Raw genomic sequence first — 21529 nt, 5'->3', positions numbered from 1 at the left:
TTTCATCAAAAGCTGTGCGCTGTTTTTATTGTAGTATTCTAAATTTTACATTAAAAAAGAAAGTCTGCCCATGTCCTAGAACCATTATGAAAGTTAACGCACAAATTCAATATACATCTCATTGTATTTTACATTGAGGATAAGAGTATAGGCATGGAGGTGGCATGATTAAATCACAAGGCTTAAAAGAATCAAAAGAGAAACAAACAAACAAAACCTGAATAAATAGAAGGTGCTTTTTTTTAGCAGAGCAAAAAATTATCATTTGTTTTAAAATGTTGAAAAAAAAAAGTGGCAAATCTCAAACGCTCCTTCCTCCACTGACGGAAGAGGTAAAGTTTAAAAACAATCTGCACTGAAAAAAGGTTTGGGTCTGCAATTCAAAAGACTTTGAGTCATAGTTCTGATCTACTTAGCAAACTCCTCCCCTGTTTATTGTGATTGTGGTCACCAACACAGATCCTAGATCAGCACTGGGCCTCAGCAACATGTTGAGAGCAGCAGCTGTTGTCTATTGGAAGCAAAGAAAGTGAGAAGCAGAGTGTGATGAGCATGGAGAGGCTAACTGTTCTGTACAGGTGCAAAAGTTAGAAAGTACATCTGGTGATTACACAGTTGTCACTAAAACATCAACATCTAGGGAAAAAACGTTAAAGAGGCGAGTTGTCCTTTTGTCTGCAGGCATTTCTAATTTGTTGTACTTCATAGCAGAAAGAAAAACTGCCTCGGTCATATGAGCTTGGTAAATTTGCTTCAGATTTGTCGTTGTTTTCTGCAGCACTGGCGGAATTGAGTTTTTGCAGCTAGTCGCGTCCCAGCTCACGAAAAGGCGGGGTTGAGCAAGGGCAGATTGAAGATTAGGGGAAAAACATTAAAAAAGAAAAAACAAAAATGTATTGCATTATTTTCTTATGAAGCTGCTGCAGACTCAAATTTTGCTTTTGTGTTTCTTTATAAAAAGGTAAAAAAAAAAAAAAAAAAAAAAAAAAAAAAGTTTCTCAAATTTTTGATTCTATGATACTCCATTCAAAACACATCAGTTCAAGTAACTCTTTGAAAAAATTAAAGAAAGCTTTGGGATTTTTTGCCATTTTAATGACAGTGTCATTAAAAATCATGCACGCTGCAAATAACCTCATGCAGTAGTTATGGTAAACCATCCAAGCACTTTTTATTCATTAATATTCATAAATACACACAGCAGCTTCATTAGAGAAGGACTCTGTTTCCTCTTCAGTTTCTGAATGTGGAGTATTTATAAGGAGAGCCTTTTGTTAGACACAGGAAGCAGAGGTCTGCCACAGCTACCTACGCTCACCTGCTAAAGGAAAAAAATTAGTTATGTGGAATTGATTATCAACTTTATATATTTCTGTCTTTATACTTTCTCTCTCACTCACACTCACACACACACAAACACACTTGTTCTCACTTATTGGATCTTTTTCCTCTCATTTTTTGCTCTCCTTGTTATGGATTTTTACAATGTAACAAAGGTGACAGACCTGAAATTACAATCACCGAGAGAAAAAAAATAATAATAAAAAAAAGAAAAAAAGAAAACAAAGAAAACAAACAAAAACAAACCCCAGGGGAAAAAAAATTGAGAGCTGTGTGTTTGCCCACCGTCATTGGCAGTTACAGCACAGAGGACATAGTCTGCGTGGTGGTGGGATATCATCAAAGAGGAGGAGGTGGAGGCTCTTTGCCGGCAGAGCTCTCCTTCAGGTTCAGGCTCTCCAGCGCCACGTCCAAAGGCATGATGTCCACGCAGCCCATAGCTCCGAAGTCAGCAAAATCTCGCCGCTCTTCCTCATCTGAGGACGAGCTTTCTTCGCGCATCAGCGTGGACAGCAGCAACTCCTGCACAAACAGGCTGCGATCAGCTCTCTCGCTCTCCAAAGCCTGCCGCTCCATTTCTGACATCTTTGGCTCGTTCAACCTGGGAGAGCGGGGAGGAGGGAAAAGTTATTTAGAATGAAGCTTGGTCTTGTTTTAAAACTTGTCAGTTCATGACGTTGGTAACAGGTCGCAAACATCATGCAGAGTGCAAAGTGCTTTAATAAAACTCATCAATACGGAGGTGTAATAATTCATTTTCTATTTATCTTATGTTACGCTGCTGTTGTGCATTTTTGCCAGGAGTTTCAGTCATGAATTTACTGGCCGAGTGTAGATCACACAGGGAATAGGTTTTAGTTGTAAATATTTGGTTTATGGCCATGTCAATAACACAGAGTAATGAAATAAACATAATAAATAATAAAATAAACATATATTTAATAATAATAAATATATAATTATAAATATATTTAATAATAAAATAAACATATTTATGGGGGTTATGTTCAGAAATATAATTTAAAAAAAAAAAGCTTGTGCAGACTTGTATTTGTTTTCATTGATCAACAGATCCTTCTAGAGGGAAGAAGTTTCAATACTGAACATTTAGGATGTGATTGGTTTGCATTGATTATGTTTGTTTTTAAAAATATATATCTATAAACATGCAAAAGAAAGGTTAGATAAGCACTAATTCGTTTTGTTCAGACCAACTTACAAGAATTCATAAGTACTGTTAGTACAACGGTCCCCAAAACAACAGCTGGGAAACTCAAGCATGCAGAAAACAAGAAAGCAGAGGTGTTTTGGCCATACCGTGTGAGGAGAAACTGGGAACTGTGTGAAGCCAGTGGGTTGCTCTCAGTCATGGCTGTGTTTGTGGTGGAGCTGGGCGGGGCGATGCTGGCGTTGATGTTGCTTGGGTTGCTTCGTTGGCGCGTGGCATTACGTGCTGTCTCCAGCTGCTGACGCGCCGCCTGCGCCTGCTGCCGCTCCAGCTGCAGTTGCATCTGCAACTGCTGTAGCTGTGAAGCAGATGGACCCGAGGAGTTAAGCTGTCCACCTGCTGAGCGCCGCACACCTGAAAGTTGTGACAGCAGCTCTACGAACCGGTAGAAAGGAATTGGGGGTGGGGGGTGTGACAGGAAGATAAAAGGAGAAGGTCAGAATACAAAGTATGATGCAGTGAACCTTTATATCAACACACTAACTTCATTTACATATATAGCAACTGCTTCTGTCACTTGTGCCATCCCATACCATTGGATTTCAAACTTCCACTTAAAATGCCCATTAGATACCTTCGTTACCTCTAATGCTTGTGTAAATTTAACCATCTGTTTTAAAATAGTAATATGAAATGTCAAAAGAAGTCATCTCAATCCTACTTCAGACTACTAACTAGCCAGTAAGCTCTGAGGTGCATTTTTGTCCTCAGACATAGTTAAATTTTGAACATTACAGTTTACCTAAATTATTGTACCAATGTCATTTTTACATCTGGAAATATCTTCAAAGGCTTCTTAATGAACACAAACGCTTCTAAGAAGTGATAAGTAACAAAGTCTTTGCAGTTTAATGTGCTCAAGGCCATGATATGAAATGGATGAGAATTGTTTTACCTTTTGTGGTAATCTAGATAACAAAAACCAATAAGTTTTATCAAGTTTGGGTTAAGTTCTTGGATTACACGTAAAAAACTACTGTCAGAGATATGCCGCAGTGCTGAATGTGTATACAGTGGTGTATGGGCCATCTTTTTTTCTATTTATATGCCTTTGGTATCTATGTGGACAACTTTGTAGAGTATTATCAAATGTATTTATAACATGTAACTGTCATCTTTCTGTACCCCTTTGTTATGCTTTGTCATTTACTAAATAAACAAGATTTAATTAAATTAAATGAACATGTAATGGTTTTAAATATTAAAAATTATTCTATTTTTTTTATTTTGTGAAGTATATTTGTATTATTCCAACTAATGTGTAATTATTTTTTTGTTATTTGAGTTTATGCATTGTTATGCAAAAACTGTACAATTTTCAAAGGTAGAAATAGAAAACAGCGTTTTAGCAGTAATTCAATGCTGAGCTAAATTATCTGAGCTTACATGACCCTTAAAGAATATATCAACACTAATAACAACATCATATTTTAAAATTGTAAAAAACAATTATATTGGAAACATTATAAAAAATGTGCTGAGTTTAAGAACTGAAAGCTTACCAAGTATTAAAACTTTATGGGTTAAATCATAAAATTAAGAAATATTTTATAATGATTACGCAACAGTATACACAGTCTATCACATCAGCTGCTACAAACACACCTGCTATGGGGTCCATGGCTTCCCTATTGCTTGGAGAGTAGGATGAGCTTTGTGAAGAAGAGAGCCCCCCGGTGGAGCTGCTGGTAAAGTGCATGTTAGTCCTGCGTGCTCTTGGACCGCCCAGCCCACGGCCAGGGTGGAACATCCGGCGCACATGCCGCACACCACTGGTCTCATCGTGAAGCCAGGATGGTTAAGGACTAAGTGACAGTGATATATACATATACACACACCTGGGCTTTCACTGGTTAATGAGATGTGAGATGATGGATTTTTTATTTTGATCATAATTGTGAAAGCATCATGGAAATTGTGTACCAATGCCAAAACCCAATATTTACCGTGAATATCACGGTCCAAAATAAATTTAAAGTATACTGTCCTCAACTAAACTTATATTGAACCAACAAATTGCTCCTTTAATTATATTATAAAGTAGAGCACATTTTTTAAATTATTAAATGACAAGTGTCAGGAAAAATTATTTGGGTGTTGATGGGTCAAACTTAACCCACAGAAACAGTTTTTATATATAAACCAATTTTACTGTTCCATCCACATTTTGAATATCACACACTGCAAACGTTTTGCAAACAGTGACTGAGAAAATGCTTATTATTTTACTACATAATGCAGAACTGAGTTTAAACTGAAGTGGTATTTAACTGTGCTAGACACCAGTCCTCCAAGCACAGAACCCTCACACATTGGAACCTGGGGTTCAGGCTGGTCTAGTGCAAGACTCCTAATACTACATTCCTTCTAATCTAATTACACCACTTTGATGCTGTGTCCATAAATTCTAATTTAACAGATTTTAAATTTACAGAGCTCATTAAATATAAAATCCTCCTGCTGATATTTAAGGGCTTACACGGCCTTGCTCCCACCTATCTGTCCTCTTGTCTACATCCCTATGCCCCTCTGTGCAAACTCAGATTTGTTTGTACTGGTCTTCTGACCATTCCTATGTATAGGCTCTTTGTGGGTGGCCGGTCTTTAAGGTTTGCTGCCCCCAAACTTTAGAACTCCTTAGACTCTTCCATCAACTTTTCCACCTTTCTTTCCATTTTCAGATCTAAGCTCAAATCCTGTCATTTCTCTGAATATTTTCTCTCTCTCTGACCCCCACCCCCAATTGTAAAGTGTCCTTGGGTATGTGAAAAGAGCTATATGTTATTTACTTCATTTATTTATGTTTTTTTAAATCACTGTATTTTTAGATGTGTATACTGCAGAAATTACACTGCAATGATGATAAAGTACATACAATTATTAACGCAGTCCTTAAAACACATTAACATGAATGACACAAACAAGTTCCCCACACAATTATTAAATGTATACTACTACAAAAAGGATATTAAATCTCTAGGTGCTCTGTGTTCAAGTGTGAGATGAGCAGCAAAGTCATCTGTCACATGATTGGGGTCACCTCCAGGCAAAGCTGCACATATCGGGCAGATCTGAAAAAAAGGGAGAGAGTGGATTTTGTTACAAAATTTAATCGCCTCAAAAAGGAAACTGCAATTTCTTTTTTTGACCTTTTCACCTTGAGAGAAAAGGTATAATTCGAATATTTAGCATGTGAATACTTAGGGTGCATATAGACTGAATTAAAATGAACTCTGCTGCTATTGTTCTGTTAATGCGGTTTGTTCAATTACGTTTGAACACTCAATTTGGAACTCTGGTGTGCATTAAATAAGCACGGTCTCAACACGTTTCTAAACTATGTCCCATCATGGTGTAATTATTGTTATATATTGGGGCATCACGTGTTTGGTTCCTTTTGATGCCTCATATTCCATTCATACTTGAAACAAACTGCAGCATCCAAGCAAGCACATGACAACCCCGATAATTATGTAAATCATGTAAAATTATTATTATTTTTTTAAACTTGCTTTGGTCGAGATGTAAATGTGCCAGTGTAAACCCAAATCAGGACTAAAATATATCAATATATAATTTTCTTGTTTGGTCCAGACCAAGTGCAATGAATAAAAAGTCTGAACAAAATTTACTAGGAATAGTGAGAAATGGAAATGTTATTCTAAATTTGTCACTGCACACAGACGAAATGTGTTGGAGGTGAAAGGAATAGGAGGTTAAGGTTTCTGTAGCAGGAGCCTACAAACATGTATATTTACCTCTATAAAAATGGAAGACTGACCATAAAACAACAGTCCTGGTCTGGCAATCTAGAGGCAAACTGTGTACTCACCACCTCTGTGGAAGTCTCTGCATGCTCTGAGGTGACATGCTCCTGTAGAGACGTTTCCGTGTAACCCATTTTGCCACAATAGGGACAGGTAAACGATTGGGGCTGCTCTACTGAAAATGCCTCTCCACCATAATAAAGGTCTATGGAGGAACGGAGAAAACATCATCAAGTACTTCACAAAAATACAATTTTCTTACACAAGTAAAGGCTGGAACAGACCATACCTCCTATGGTCTATTCCCATTGTTTGATATTGAGCCACTGTCCCTACGGCTGAGTATTTTTAACGAAAAAATGAGAAACAGACCACAGTGTAAATACTGATCACACATTTCTATAAAATATAAATAAATAAATACATACATTTCTTTTTATCTCCCATTATACCCCTGCTTGCCGCTCTCCTTTTCACTTTCTCCCTCTCTCGTTCTCCTTTCCTTGTTTCCTTGAATTATTTTTCCCCTCTCTAATTCTCTTTTTCTTGTCCCCTTGAATTTTTCATCCCCTCTCACTTTTTCCAGTTATTATGCCATTATTCCTAATTTTCTCATTTTCTTTGCTCTTCCTCTGTTCCCCATAATTAAAAAAAAATGATATATGCGTTTTTAATTGTTGTAAAACAAAAGTTGTGAACACATTGGTGTATTGTTTCATTTTTTGAGTGTTACGACATCCAGCGTTTTGTCCTCAATTACATCACTTTGGTATGAAAGGTATGAAACTGCCTATATTAACAAGTATTGGACTGGGGAAACTTACCAAAGTCTACCCTGGTTAGTATGCACTGCATGGGGTGCTCCGTGGTGTGTCTAGTTGTGGTAGCTCCACTCTCGTAGCACGATGCACACAGGTCGTAATCGTAGCAAATTAAACACTTGTATCTGCGCCCTCTGAAGTTCCCTTTTAAACACGCATCACAGCTCACACCTGCAAGCCAAGACAATCAGGAAGAGTTAATTAATTCCATAACAAGTGTACAGTAAACAAAAAGTAAAGCAGGGGGGGACTCTATATTTATTTTCATGTGTTTTATATAAGCTGGGGTCCTGCACTTTGGTGGTTGAGGGTATCTTTCTGTCGTTTAACCGTGTGTGTGTTTACAGCGCTGTGTGTGCGTGTACTGAGCATCGCTGATATTTTAAATTGGGTTTTCACAACGAAGAAATTTAATCCCAGAATTTGTTTTGTGGAAAACGTGTATGTACAGGCGTCAGTGCATATGCGCAAGCAAAAAAGGCACCAAGTTATCATTTGTAATATCGGCTAACTTTCCAATATCAGACCAAAAACAATAACCGAAAAACCCACATATCTGCAAATAATATATCAGCTGCCGATATATCGTGCACCATTGCTTATTTTGTTTATTTTCAAACTTTCTCTACCTCCAGCATTTGGGTCGGGGTAGGAGTGGCAGAGACAGAGACTTATTGTATAACAGGACAGTTTGCAATTTACAATCTTCGTAAAGGCTGCACTTAAAACTAAGATAGACAGAACACAATTACTAAGTCCCAAGGAAAGGGAGAACAATGTATGCAGAGTAAAACGAGAGGCAGAGGAAATTCAACTGATCAATTTTTTTTTATTTTGTACATATCTTTGATCTTAACTTATATTTTACCATGCATGGACCTAGTCACCTTAAGTCCATTTTATAAACACTAATAAATGATAGAGTAGCTACTAAAGAAAGGCAATACTGTGAGAGTTATATCTGAATCAACCATTCAGCTATAAGATTCATTCAAAAGAAATCTTCTAATTGCATTTATTTTCATAAGTACAATGTCTGACATGACGCACAAAATAAACCCCGACATCTGAGCCCAGAAACACTGCAGTAAATTTAATAAAACACTATTATATAATTGTAGCTTAGTATCATCTAAACATCTCTTTTGGGCCACCACATTGTTTTTGTATATGTTTAAATGTCTAAATGTTTTGTAGAAAAAAATATGATACTGCCGTATATTTAGAGGTACAGCAAGACATGCACAAGACAGCAATTTAGGTATAGATTGACTCTACAAGAAAACACAATGCTAACTATCAATTTAAATCTAAAATCAGGAGCAGTCTCTCCTGAGTCTTTTGAAATTAATATTTATTAGATAATATTTGTGATAAATTTTGATTAACGTTTGCAAATGTATATATACACACGGCATATATAAAGGAAAATTAAGCTACATAATAGCACTGATGTTGGTTCCTTTTTCTGATTTTCCATTTTAACTGGTGCACCATCTACAGGGTGGAAGAATGTAACTGCTGATTAATTTAAGATTAAATGGAAAACTAAAATGAGGCAACAGCAATATCACTTACAGTTTCAGCTACAACACTGATAGGCCTATTTTGGATGTATTTTGTCAGAGAACAAATTGTGATATATATATATATACCCAAACTGTGCAACACAAAAAAAGTGAAGAATTAAAAGTAAAATTAAAAAATCAAATTAAATAAATAACATTTTAAAAATAAATAAAATCACACAACCAGTATGCCACAACTAATTTTACATATTTTAGAACCAAAAAGCATTTTTCCCTTCAAAACTTTAGAGCACACAAAAAAACCTTAAGCCCCTAGCCTCCCTAGTTAACTAATGTTACCTGGGTATCTTCCACACTAGGCATCATCCTCTTCTTTGAGAAATATTTTAGCAAACTCGTCTGAAAATTATATACAGGGCTGGGGAGTAACTGCTATCATGTAACAGTTATGGGATTAAATAAGTATAAAATAAACATAAAATGTTGGTGATTAACAAGGGCTTACACCCAAACCTATATATATTCCCTTAAAGAAAAATAGCTTAAAGTCTGTGGACGGATAAAAAATAAAACCATGCTTAATTACATGAAGCTTTTGATAAATTGAATTGAAAATTTAACATAAAAGACTCAATGTAAAATCAACACAAATTATATACATATTCATTCAATCATTAATTGCAACACAATTCTGTGATAAATTACAAGTTAAAATTAGTCATTCTTTGTATTGGAGGAAAAAAAACAAATACATGTGTGAGTGTAATGTACATGACAACCTGGAGAGAGGAAGCTTTTCTCTTTATTATAATTATCTCAGTGTAGTTTTGATGATTTCTGAATTAAAATCTCTTAATTTACTAAATAAATATTGATGTCAAACTTGGTAATTTTATTAATCCGTTTTAAAAATGAACACATTAGCCTTGACAGCACTATCTTAAACTATATATAGAATCTAAACATTCATTAGGCAGTAAATGCCAAAACGAAAGTAACATTCTAAATGTTACTGTAAAACCTATCCAACTTAACGTAAGACAGTTTAATCTTCCTTTCTTTTTTCCTCTCGTCTATTCTCCCTCTCGCGCTCACGTATCAGCTGCATAGAAATAGAAGCAGGGTGGCAGGAGTCATTTTTCCACTCCTTGTATTCCTCACTCCGAAATCAAAGCCCTCTGCTTTTGTAATTCGGTTTCATGAAATTATTTAAATGTTGATGCAGTGGCAGCAATAATTAAAACACACGTAGCAGAAACACTGATGTGTATATATTATTTAGAAAATGTATAACTTTTAATTATTAACAAATGTTCAGTCACTGAAAAAAAACAAAATATCCTAAATAAATTACAATTAAAATAAATCCATGCATCTGTAACAGCCAACTGTTGGGAAGGTCCCTCTCCAAATGCGTTTTTTCTTCCTAGCTGAGAAAACTTGAAGGCTATATATGAGATGTGCTTTAAGGTATCTTGTATTGCCATCTTTCATTGCCATTGTTTCCAAGTCGAAAGAATGAAGAGAGTGAATTAACATGAACTAGCTGGTATTTTGACTTTGTTTAAGCCAAAATTTTCCCACACCGCAGCTGTGAAATTTGGCTTCCATTTAGATTTACAACTCAAAACTTTGTCTGGATTTATCTGGTCTTTGAGAAACACACCTATTGGCTTCTAGCAACATGAGTTTACCTGTCCCAGTCTGCTTTTTGTTCAAAGAACCGCCATTATTAATATACTGGTCATTGCATGGCATGCACTGCACTTTTTCCTACACTACATGCCCCACCTCCAACAGAGCAAAACAAAGCAGAATATTGATGTCAATAATTTATGGAAACAAACACGTGTAACACAATGGACAATATCAAGGTCAGCAAAAATGATTGAGTTAATGCCGATAAGTTGATACTGTAATTATTGTGACAGGCCTATTTAGTTGTGTACCTGTGTATTCTTGTTTATTTAAGGGTTTACTCACACAAGGCAACCTGTACCGTGTCCAGGCACATTTGACCCCAAAGTCTGGTTTGTTTGACTAGTGCTATATATAGTGCCCAGGCAAGGAAGCTGAAATGATTCAAAGAAATGAACGTGTGCTGTGGTTTAGGGTTTGCCGGAAATATTTGCCCAGGTATTGGGCAAAGTATGTGACTCCTAGCCGTAACTATTTGCTCCGTATGGTTAAATGAACATCACTGCATTGCATAATCGATAAATCTATAAGGCATGTGAGAGGGCAGAGAGGCTGAGACATTCCAGAACTCCACAGTGCTGTGCAAAAGTACATTATTTTGAAATAAAAGCCACAGACTGAGGTAGTAATTGTGCTTGGGCCCTGAACATTAAACACAGTGTGAGCACAGGCCAGTGCGGGAGTGGGTAGGTGTGGGGGCAGTGTTCAAGCACATAAGGATTCAATTGGGCCATGTGTGAATACACCCTAAGAGTTCAAGTCTGACATGTCTGCTGCACTGGATAAGTATACTGAACATTACATCTTGTTGCATCTTTCTGTACATATGAGGCAACAATGGAATATCCAGCACATGATGTAAATTATAAAGAATGAGATTCAGCCTCTATCTTAGTTCTCCAAAGCTAAACAAATGCACACAGCTTTTTACACTGAATATCACCCATTAGTCAATAAATGTCAACTAATTATTTGCCATTTAAATATGAATAATTATATTATTCAAACAAGGCTTACTATTAACGCAAGACAGATCAAAAGGAAGAAACTATTTCTCAAAAACAGGGACATGGGGGTTGTGGGTTCGAGTCCCACTTCGAGTGACTGTCAGTGAGGAGTTTTGTGTGTTCTCCCTGTGTCCACGTGGGTTTCCTCAGGGTGCTCCGGTTTCTAGTGTCTGTAGGTGTGTGTTGACCTGTGAAGGACTGGCGCCCCCACCAGGGTGCATTCTTGCTTTGCGCCCAATGATTCCATGTAGGCTCTGGACCCACCACGACCCTGAACTGGATAAGTGGTTACAGATAATGAATGAATGAACATGATATGGTCACGCAAGTACTGAAGACAGTTTTGCAAAATATTTGCGAGGTTGAAACATGGTCGCTGTCAACAAAAGTGTTTGGAAAAGATTACTGAAGATTTCTATTTCATAGGTCCGTCCACTGTCTCTCAGTAAAAATATTTGATTTGTTGAGCCTTTCTGTGTACAGATAATGTAAGGCACAGCAGTGCACAATTTAGTCTATTTACCAGTTCATGTACAGCTTATAGGACAGGATTTTACCAAATAAAGAGCCTTATACATGGGCCTTACAGCCTTTTATACTTCATTCTTTAGTGTAATCTATAAAACACTGTGGTATTTAAGCAATTTTAGAAAAAAAAAACATAATTTCTTGGCATGTTTTTGACTGATGCATTGGAGCAAAGCATTTTAGTAAACTTCCCAACATTTGCACAGTCTTTGCTTTGCACTGCATTGTCTTTTGAAAAGGTCCTATAACACCAAACAACTCATTTCTATGTAAAGATGTCGTGGCATAAAGGCATGCATGTTAGTGCCGCCCTGTGGAAACTTTGGCCTTCCCCATGTTTTGTGCATGATGGCAGAGCATAGAACAAAATGTCCAAGTGACAGCAACCATTGAAGTATTTCTCCAGCTGGGGGTAAACTACTCAACTCGACTTGACTCTAGCTTTTCCACAAGTCAAATCTGGTACCTGGCCCCTGCAAACATGTACTTTTTAGTCCCTGCCTATGTCTGGTGGTAAGCGAGCCGAGTAGGTACTAAATGTGACATGTAAACCTTGCAGAGCGCTGACTGGGCAGAGAGACTTGTCAATCACCATGAAATGTAGACCCCCAACACAAACCAGTTGCTTGAAAAATCTCTAAGTTACAAATGTAAGAGCATGGCGTGTTTCAAACGCTCCTTGAATCAGTGGCCGACGAAAAACTCGGCCACTGATTCAACAAGAGCCATACGCTGCAACAAGGAAAACTCTGCTTTTGACTCTTCAGTCAAAAAAAATCTATATAATAAAAGTATTAATAAAAATTATTAAAAATTAATAAATTAATTAATTAAAAAAAAAAAACACAATACACAAAAATTAAACAGTGCTTAACGTTACTGCTGCCGTTGTTATGGTTTCCGTTCCCATTAAAAGACAGCCTACATTTTACAGGGAAGCTGTGCTAGTGGAAAAATTATCAAGTGAAATCATGTCAAGCAACGCAGAGACAAGCTGATGCCATGCGGTGGAAAAGCACCACAAGAGCATCTGAAAATCCAGACCAGGCTCTGAAAGGTCACATTAAACTGTATACATTTGATCTGCTACATTTTCGACAGACAATTTAGCAAGAACACACACAGCTTGGGGAAAAAAAGCAGAAATACCACATTGGGAATAGCATTTGTTTGAAATTTTACTTTATGTTTACTACAGTAACACATGACATAAAATCCAAATCAACTGATGTAGAGACATGTGTTTTTCTCCTTCATGTGCATATCCCTGATATTATATATTGCATATATATTATATAAGCAGCATGGTATAGACATGGTAACTAACAAATTTACATTTAAAGCATTTTACGTAGTTTGTACTTGTTCCAAACAAAGTAGATGTGAAAGCACCCTAAAAGCTAACAAAGGCCTCCAACATGACTCTGGCGGTTTTTCTCCTTGATGCGTAACTTGATAGCTAAATAATATCCATGCCCCTTTTTATGAGTGACTGGCTGGAGTAGGCATGATTTGTTGAGAATATTATGATTTCCATTGGGCTCATCTGCTCTACAGAAGAGGCATGACTGAAAGGAAGCTTTGGATTTGGTGCTGGTGCTCTAGTTTGAAGGGTAAGAAGGGGTTCTGATTGAAAAAGTGCTGCCAGACATAAACATTTATCTCCAAAATGGTAAATGAACTCTCTAAAACGTAAAAGGAAGTTCTTGTACTGAGATTTTGCTTTCATCAATTCTGAGAACTTTTACTGATCCCGCAGTTTGTTCTAAAACCGATGATGTTCCTCACATGCATATGCTATGTTTAAGTTTTATATTTTCCAATAAATTAAATTCAGCAAAATAAGAATATGTTTTTGAAGAAAGCTGTCATGCTTCAATCGACCAAACCACACATTCCTAATCACTAGTGTCTACTAGTCACAAGAGTTTAAATAAATAAATAAAACTCTCATTCATTCATTGCAACCCAGAAATGTTCCGGCGTTACGTGTGAACGCATCCACTCGTAACATTCGTCCCCAATGTTAACAGGACTTTATCCTGGTAGTGCCCTAGTAAAGACTCCGGGTAAAGGCAGAGTCAGCGTATGTGAAAATGAAATGTAAAATTTTACAGATTGTGTCCTGTATGTGCTGCACAGGTGCTGTTCCACACCTAAACATGTTTCATTTCCCTTGCAAGAGCTCACCTGATGCAGAAAATCTCCTGCCGTGAGCTTCATACATGAAAGACCACTCTGGGACATTGCCGGTCCCAAGTTCTCCGGAGTTCATGTGTGAAACTCACACATTCACTCACAGCTATGGACAATTTTACACATTCAGTCAACCTGAGTAGGGCTGTCAGGATCATGATGTTCAAGAATACACCAAAAATGACTTGGCTAATCTACATATGGTGTGATGGGAATGTAGATGTTATTTAATACGTTAAAGGCTATACTTTAAAGGCTGAAGTTATTCTGTAACAGGAGCATGGTTTTGTTTTATGCTTTTACATGTCTCTCAGAGGCTGAATCTCAAAGTGCTTTCTAATCCCTGTTTAGTCCACAAAGGTATCATGCACAGGTGGCTCTTTGTATTATGGCTAATGTACTGTGCACTCTCTAGCTGCAGAAACCAGTATTTTAAGTGCTTTGTGATGCAATACTTTTTATAGAGTCATTTAGATTGAGCCCAAGGAAAATAAAACAAAACAAAAAACATAATACACACTGGTCACTTTTAATTCTTATCTGCAAACACAAATATGAGTTTTAAAATCACCAAGCTTGTTGGTGATTCTAAATATGTTCTATATATGTTGTAGCAAGACAAATACGTGCCAGATTTGATCAACACTCTTGCATTAGCATAAAAATTTGTTAGCTCTTGAACTGCAGAGACCAGCCACAGGTAATATTTGCAACTTTTAAGAAGCTAAAAGTTAAGGTTAAGTTTTAAGTTAACTTAATTTCACATTTTTCTTTGTTAAACTTGAAATAAAACCACTAACGGAAAATAATCACTGTATGCAAATCACAATCAGGCAATTCATTCATTCATTATCTGTAACCGCTTATCCAGCTCAGGGTGGTGGTGGGTCCAGGGCCTACACAGAATCATTGGGCGCAAGGCAGGAACACACCCTGGAGGGGGCACCAGTCCTTCGCAGGGCGACACACACACTCACACTTTTTGAGTCACCAATACACCTACCAACGTGTGTTTTTGGACCGTGGGAGGAAACCGGAGCACCCGTAGGAAACCCACGCAGACAAGGGTGTCCTCTAACATCACACCACTGAACTCCCCTTTCATGTATCAGTTATACTATGCATTTATTCTATCCATGTATGTATTGTTCCCAGGATCGTGCTCAGTAATATTGTAAACAAATCAATGAATAAAAAAAGGAAAGCACAATTCTTGTCTAGCTTGAAATAAACGATCAAATTCAAGTGTTATTCTTTTTTAAATTACTGATTAAATAAAACCTCAAAAAATGAGCCATTATGTCTATGCTATTTAAAGGACAATCAGCGTGTACACGGGTAATTATACTGTTGATGCATTGTCTTTATATCAGTTTCACATGGTCTTGGTACAATTAGGTCGGCAATGCAAATTATAATCATATGAGTGTCACAGGTCCCAGAACTAGTGTGTTGTCATATGATGTAAAAGGCTAGTCAAACATTAAAAGGAGCAATATGTAATACTGACACCAAGCGTTTAAACTCTGAACTATAATAAAGTTTCAAAACAGTGGAAAGAGCAGGCTGCCTCCTCCCCTTCCTCCTCAGACTCATTGATCGGACAGGTTGCCAATCTGAGGAAAACTGAACGAACAAGCAAGAGAAAAGTTTAAGAACTTGGGCCGTAATAGCTAAGAAGAATGTGCCATAATCAACATATTTACACAGAAAAGTGTTCATCGTTTCACTAAGACATCCACCTAAACAAAAAAGTGAACATGCGGCCACCACTTCCCTGCATTTACAAGCCTTTACTGCCCAAATCCACCTGAAATATTTTGACTAGACAAGGCTCACTTATCGATTTACCTTTCCACCATAAATGTCGTTTGGGAGGCAGATGATCTTATACACAATATTCGTAGTCAAAACATTTAGTTCCATCTTACATGTCCGTTTTCAAGTCCAAATGGTGCTCGCCAGGTTCTTGAATTGGACTGTAAAATGATTGGACAGAGGGCGGGATGACAGGCATGTCCTCTGAGGGCGGGATCATAAGAGCTCAGCACTGGACTGGCCACTTCTCAAAGAGAATATATTGGTTTAGCAATGCTGTGAGAGGCAGCAGTGTTTTAGCTTTGACTGTTTCCTTACTCTTTTTTCAGTGTCTTCAATCTCCATTTCAGATTTGTCAAGAAACCAAAAAAAAAAAAAAAAAAAGAGTTTACCAGTTTGAGATGCAATCGAAATATGACAAGTACTCCTTAGGCAAGATTTCAAACCAAACCATAGAGCATTTATGTTTCTGCTTTTCTGTGTATGGTATATAGCATTATAATATACTACTTGCAAAAACCTAACATTTTCACTGATAAATTATAAATTGAAGCTTATGCAGAGAATATCTGAGCATGACATAGCAATCTGCTATTAGCTACATTTACCAGCCTAGGAGTTGCTTATAATAAAATATTTATGTACATTATGAACATTAAACTGACATTATTTACTTCAGGATATTGCTACAGCAATGACAAAAAAAGCTTTTTAATAAAACGAGTCATGAAAATGCAGCTTTGGCAGAAAATGCTGAGGCAATGAAATAAAAGTAAACTGAATAGAAGCTTTAAACTTGAAAATCAGCAGAGCTTTAAATTCTGATCTAAGCTATAAAAGTAGAAAATGAGTAACTGAACTCAGAACTGGCAGACTGTCTCTAGCTACTCAATTGTCATCAAAATGCCTAATCATAATTGTATCTCCAGAACAAATGTACCGTGGTTAAAATAGTCAAAGGTAAAAGGTCTCCTTGAAAAATAGCATCACAACTGCAGGTTTTACACATTGAGCACAGTGACACATGTGGAATAAGATCAAATATTATTTTTTGGGCTGTCTTTGAATGTACAGATATCATCTTAGTGTCAAGACAAAATATTACCCTATTACAAGAAGGCTCCTGTTTGCACTGACCCGTGTTTTGTTTTTAAATGGTATGAACTACCACAAAATGATTTCAACCTCATCCAGGGCACTTCAGAGTCTAAACAGCCCAGTAGCTAACTACTTTTAAATGCTTAAATTATAAGAGCTACTCATTTCCACCTTCATGAGGTGTAATCAATGAACACCACTGAATAATGACTTTCACTTTCCACCCATTCCCTGGTAGTTCAAAGTCCCGTAAACGTAGTCAACAAGAAATTAAATTAGAGGTCTTTGTCACTGAGGATAATGTTCGGCCTGTATTACCACAATAGTGCAATATGAAGAAGCAGAATTCAAACACTACTGGGGACAAACAAAAGGAAGAGCAATTTCAATTTTTCTGGGAAGCTAGGTATTAATATGAACTAGGCAGTAAACATATGAATCAGCACTGATGTAGGACATCCATGTATAATTTTTATAACAGTACTCTTTTAAAGAGTGAGCCAGTTATGACATTTTAAGTCTGTTTTCATTAGAAAAAGAAATAAGTACAACATACTATGCACATTTTTTTCTCAAGTCATGGACACAGATGTTTAATATAATGTTACAGCAATAAAGCCCACTAGTCATTTGAGATTAGGTTAACTGTGCAATTGGCAATTTTAAAGAAGTGCCTGTTTGTTTTAGTTAAGCTACATAGCAGCCAAATATTGTGCATCCTGAAACCTGAGCAATGCACTAATGTCAACGCACTACCTCAATCAGCCAGGCAGGTGACCCACAACAACAGTGACAACCCCTCTAGCCCAAAGTGACGTTTTTCAAACAGTGTTTCTCAGGCACACAAAACACTTTACCAAAATACCTTTGCTAAAATAACTGTTTTAAATCATGTTCTTCATGTTTAAGCATTAATTTGTACTAGTTATTAAAGGCAGTAAAATGCCTAATACACCTTTAAAGCAGACATTTCTATCAGTTATTACTAAGCCTTTGTTGAGGTTATGTCTGTTCACACCTCTTTCAGGTTTACGTTAAGTTTTCAGCTTGGGGCAACACACTACGACTCTAAAACACAGACCAAGAGTGTAATTAGTCAATGGGGGAAAGTCATTAGAGGCAAACTAACCAACAGAGCTAAGCATATAGGAATACCTTCACTCAACCTTGCTATGTATATTTTTACGGTTGGGTTAAATCCAAGACTATAAGCTTTTAAACCTCAATTGTAAACGAGTTATTAGAAAATGATCGTCTGTCTCGCCGACACAGCTCGGAGCTCAATGCTAATAGCAGACGTGCAAGTCATTCACTTCTGGAGTGTCCGGAGCTCCAGCAGAGCTCCCCACAGAGCATGACTCAAGACGCTAGGAGGCTAACGTTAGCATGAACTACAGGACCTACAGGCCAGAGCAGCTCCCGTTTATTAAGAGCTGCTGAGACTAGGCAGCTCTATTTCAGCAGACTGACCTCTCTAGCTCGGCTAATGTGCCATAGGGTAGAGTCGCTGGATCATCCTGCTTGGGAACGGCTAACGTTAATTAACGTTACTGTATAGAGACATATACTGGACAAATGTAAAGTAGGCCTAAGGGCCTTGACCTATTCTTGTCCACCTTGATGACAGAGCAGTCACCTCTCAGCGGCCGAAAAATTGAGCTCTGCGCCGTGGCAGCTCTCCATTCGCCCTTTACTACAGGCCACAGTCAGGGCGCTAACCTAGCCGCTAACTCGCTAACTAAAGTCCGAGCTCCTCCTTGGCTCTGTTCGCCAAAACACTGTGACCGGAGAGACCAGAATTAGCAGCGCGCTGAGCTCTCTGGGAATATAAGCCAACGGAGACTGCGAAAAACACCACCGTCTTCTCAACTAAAGGGGAGTTTAAAAAGGTTGCAAAATTCATGGCGGCGGCCATCATGAGCCCTTTCCCAATGCATTTCTATACAAAACATGGCAACCCGCGGCGGAGGACTAACGTTAGCCGCCGAGCTACACTTCTGCCCGACGACGCAGCAATCCTCGCTTTTCCACCCACCTTCATGTCGGGACATCCTACAGATAGTGACTCAGCCCCTCCGCGGGCTCCCGGGCGCGTACTGTAGGGAAAGGTGCCGCTAAAAACCAAATAAAAAGTGGGACGCGTTTCTCTTTCCTATTTTCTCTTGAAGATGGATCCGGGGCTCACACTTCTTCCTCTCCCCCTCCCCGTGTGTGAGGAGCGCGGTGGCGGCTGTGCTCTGTCCGCCGTCGAAAGGGGGCGCCACTTCCCCCCCGGGGAGGGGGCGTTCAAACAGCGCTCGTGTCGTTTAGAAGTGGGCTAGCACAAGGTGACACCAATATGTAACTTTTATTTTCTTGTGCATATGAAAAAAAGACTACTATTTGTGATTTATACAGTAAAAAAAACATTAACTCTGGTCAAAAACATATGTCTGAGAGCCTTTGCTAAACATTCAATTTTAGCTAAAAGTCATGTTCATTATATCAATTTGCTTTTAACATTTTGTTCTTAAAACAAATCAGAAAACATAGTTAATACATTTTATGAAGCCAAAATGGGGCAACACAGGGTGGCACTACTGCAACACAGCTCCAGGGTCTCTGGGGCCCTCAGTTCAAACATCACTTTAGGTCACTGTCTGTGAGGGGAATTGTGTATTGTCCTCATGTGTATTGCCCTGCTTGGGTTTCCTACAGGTTCTTCAGTTTCTCCACACAGTCCAACAACACATGCTGGTGAATCAATTAGCTATGCAAAATATTTCACAGGTATAAGTGTGTGAATGACAGGGTGAATATGTGAATGACTGAATGAATGTACACTGCACTGCAATGGACTTGTCTGACGCCCTGTCCAGGGTCTGTTCTTGCCTTTTATGCTATGATTCCGGGTAGGCATCAGACACAATGCAATCATAATCAGGATGAGGTAGGGATGAATGCATGAATGAATGAACAAATGGATAAATGAGCCTAGTCCTGGGCTACATAGCTTTTAGGTTTGAACCTGCCCTATGTCTGCTCATATTTCTACTTATACAAGTTTTAGTAAAACATTCTTCAGGACACTGTGATAATGTAAATTTAGGATGGAAATCTGTGTACGTGTCCAAATATTTGTTACAGTCATTTTTTAACATCAACAACACATTTATTTTAATTAACTAATGGCAATATAGCTTCCTACTTAAGAGCAACAATTTATCAATATTTTTTTGTTTGGAAATACTGAAATATCAGTAATTTCATTATTTAATATTTTTTGACAAATTAGCGATACTCACCTTGCATCAGCACACTCATAGTTTTTAACTAACAAATTGACTAGTTAATAGTTCACAGATTTTTAACATAAATGAAGTATAAAGCAAGGTGTTAAGAGTTAAGGGGTGTGTTAACAAATTTAAAGGAACATCTGAGTCATTTTTACCACCAAACTGTAATAAATAAAATGAATCTGATTATTCATTTGTTTTTTCCCATTATTTTATTAGGTCCAACATAAGATCAAAAATCTAATTGCTTTGTAGTCCCTGAATGAACTACTGCATACTCCAGTGCAGCTCTCCCACCAAAGGAAGGCCATATTTAGAATAGGTTCAATGCACAATCTCTAGTAAATCCAGGCAGGATTTCCTCAGTTTCTCAGTTTAAATAGTTTATTTAAGCCTCACATAAAATGCATCCAGTAGGAAAAAGCTGCCCTATTGGACAGTCCTAAATTCAGAGTTAAATTTATCTAGCTAAATCATAAACCCGGTTCTGTGAATCAGCCCTCTGGTTTCAAAATAATGACTGTTTCATAAAATGACTGTTAGAGTTTCTTTGACTGAAAACCAATCACTTATTTGTAACCAAACACTTTAGTGATATAGAGCAGGGCCATTCTCTTTTGTTGTATACTCTATGTCTCTTAAAGTGTACTTAACATTTGTAACACTACTATTAGTGACACTATAGTAAACTAATTTATTATAGTAACTAATTACTATTATAAAATATTCTTTCTGACACTTTGATGATGCAATAATCTCATGTAATGCATATGTATCCTAATATCACTTACTTGTACTGTCTGTATTGTGGCTTTCAGGATTTATTACACACTTCAACTGTAGGGAACCAAGAAGAAAAAAATCAAAATCTTACCTAGTGTTCCTTTACTATACAACAACAACAGCAACACATGACATGATTCTGTTTCTAAAATAGCAGTAGTAAAGAAGAGTCACAGCACTTCTGTTATATTTTTAAGTCCAAAATGCCAGCACACTAATGAAAATACACCAGTCAGACCCGACTATGCCTTGCTGCTCTTTTCACCTGCCAAAGTTAAATGCCCTGTCTCAGCTGGCAGAGTTGAGGTCCCGTTTTTATTACTTGTATATTTGCAGGAGGATCACAAGGCTATTGAGCAGAGATCTTCAAATCCAGACACTGAATACAATATCTAGTCCTGGAAATTGTATTCACCAGTACATATAATAGCATGTGGCCA

General features: G+C 37.5%; 1 protein-coding gene across 4 annotated transcripts; it reads right to left on the bottom strand.

Moving 5' to 3' along the window:
- Positions 1–19348, bottom strand: kcmf1 (potassium channel modulatory factor 1). Of its 4 annotated transcripts, none has more exons than XR_010800515.1 (8): positions 19067–19348; positions 7161–7328; positions 6402–6541; positions 5539–5640; positions 4175–4352; positions 2659–2944; positions 1627–1942; positions 1–511 (listed from the first exon to the last, which is right to left on the bottom strand). XR_010800515.1 is itself a non-coding variant. In XM_066662274.1 (7 exons), exons 1-7 carry the CDS (start codon positions 19080–19082, stop codon positions 1681–1683), a joined length of 1152 nt encoding a protein of 383 aa, XP_066518371.1. In that variant the 5' UTR covers positions 19083–19348; the 3' UTR covers positions 997–1680. The 4 variants fall into 4 exon arrangements, 1 of the variants encoding a protein (XP_066518371.1); XR_010800514.1 differs by lacking the exon at positions 1–511 and adding an exon at positions 999–1321; XR_010800513.1 differs by lacking the exon at positions 1–511 and adding an exon at positions 999–1318.
- Positions 19349–21529: the final 2181 nt, after the last annotated feature.

Source organism: Hoplias malabaricus, chromosome 2 (genome assembly GCF_029633855.1).
Source record: "Hoplias malabaricus isolate fHopMal1 chromosome 2, fHopMal1.hap1, whole genome shotgun sequence".
In the NCBI taxonomy this organism is placed as follows: domain Eukaryota; kingdom Metazoa; phylum Chordata; class Actinopteri; order Characiformes; family Erythrinidae; genus Hoplias; species Hoplias malabaricus.
This window is presented reverse-complemented; position numbering and strand designations above follow the sequence as displayed.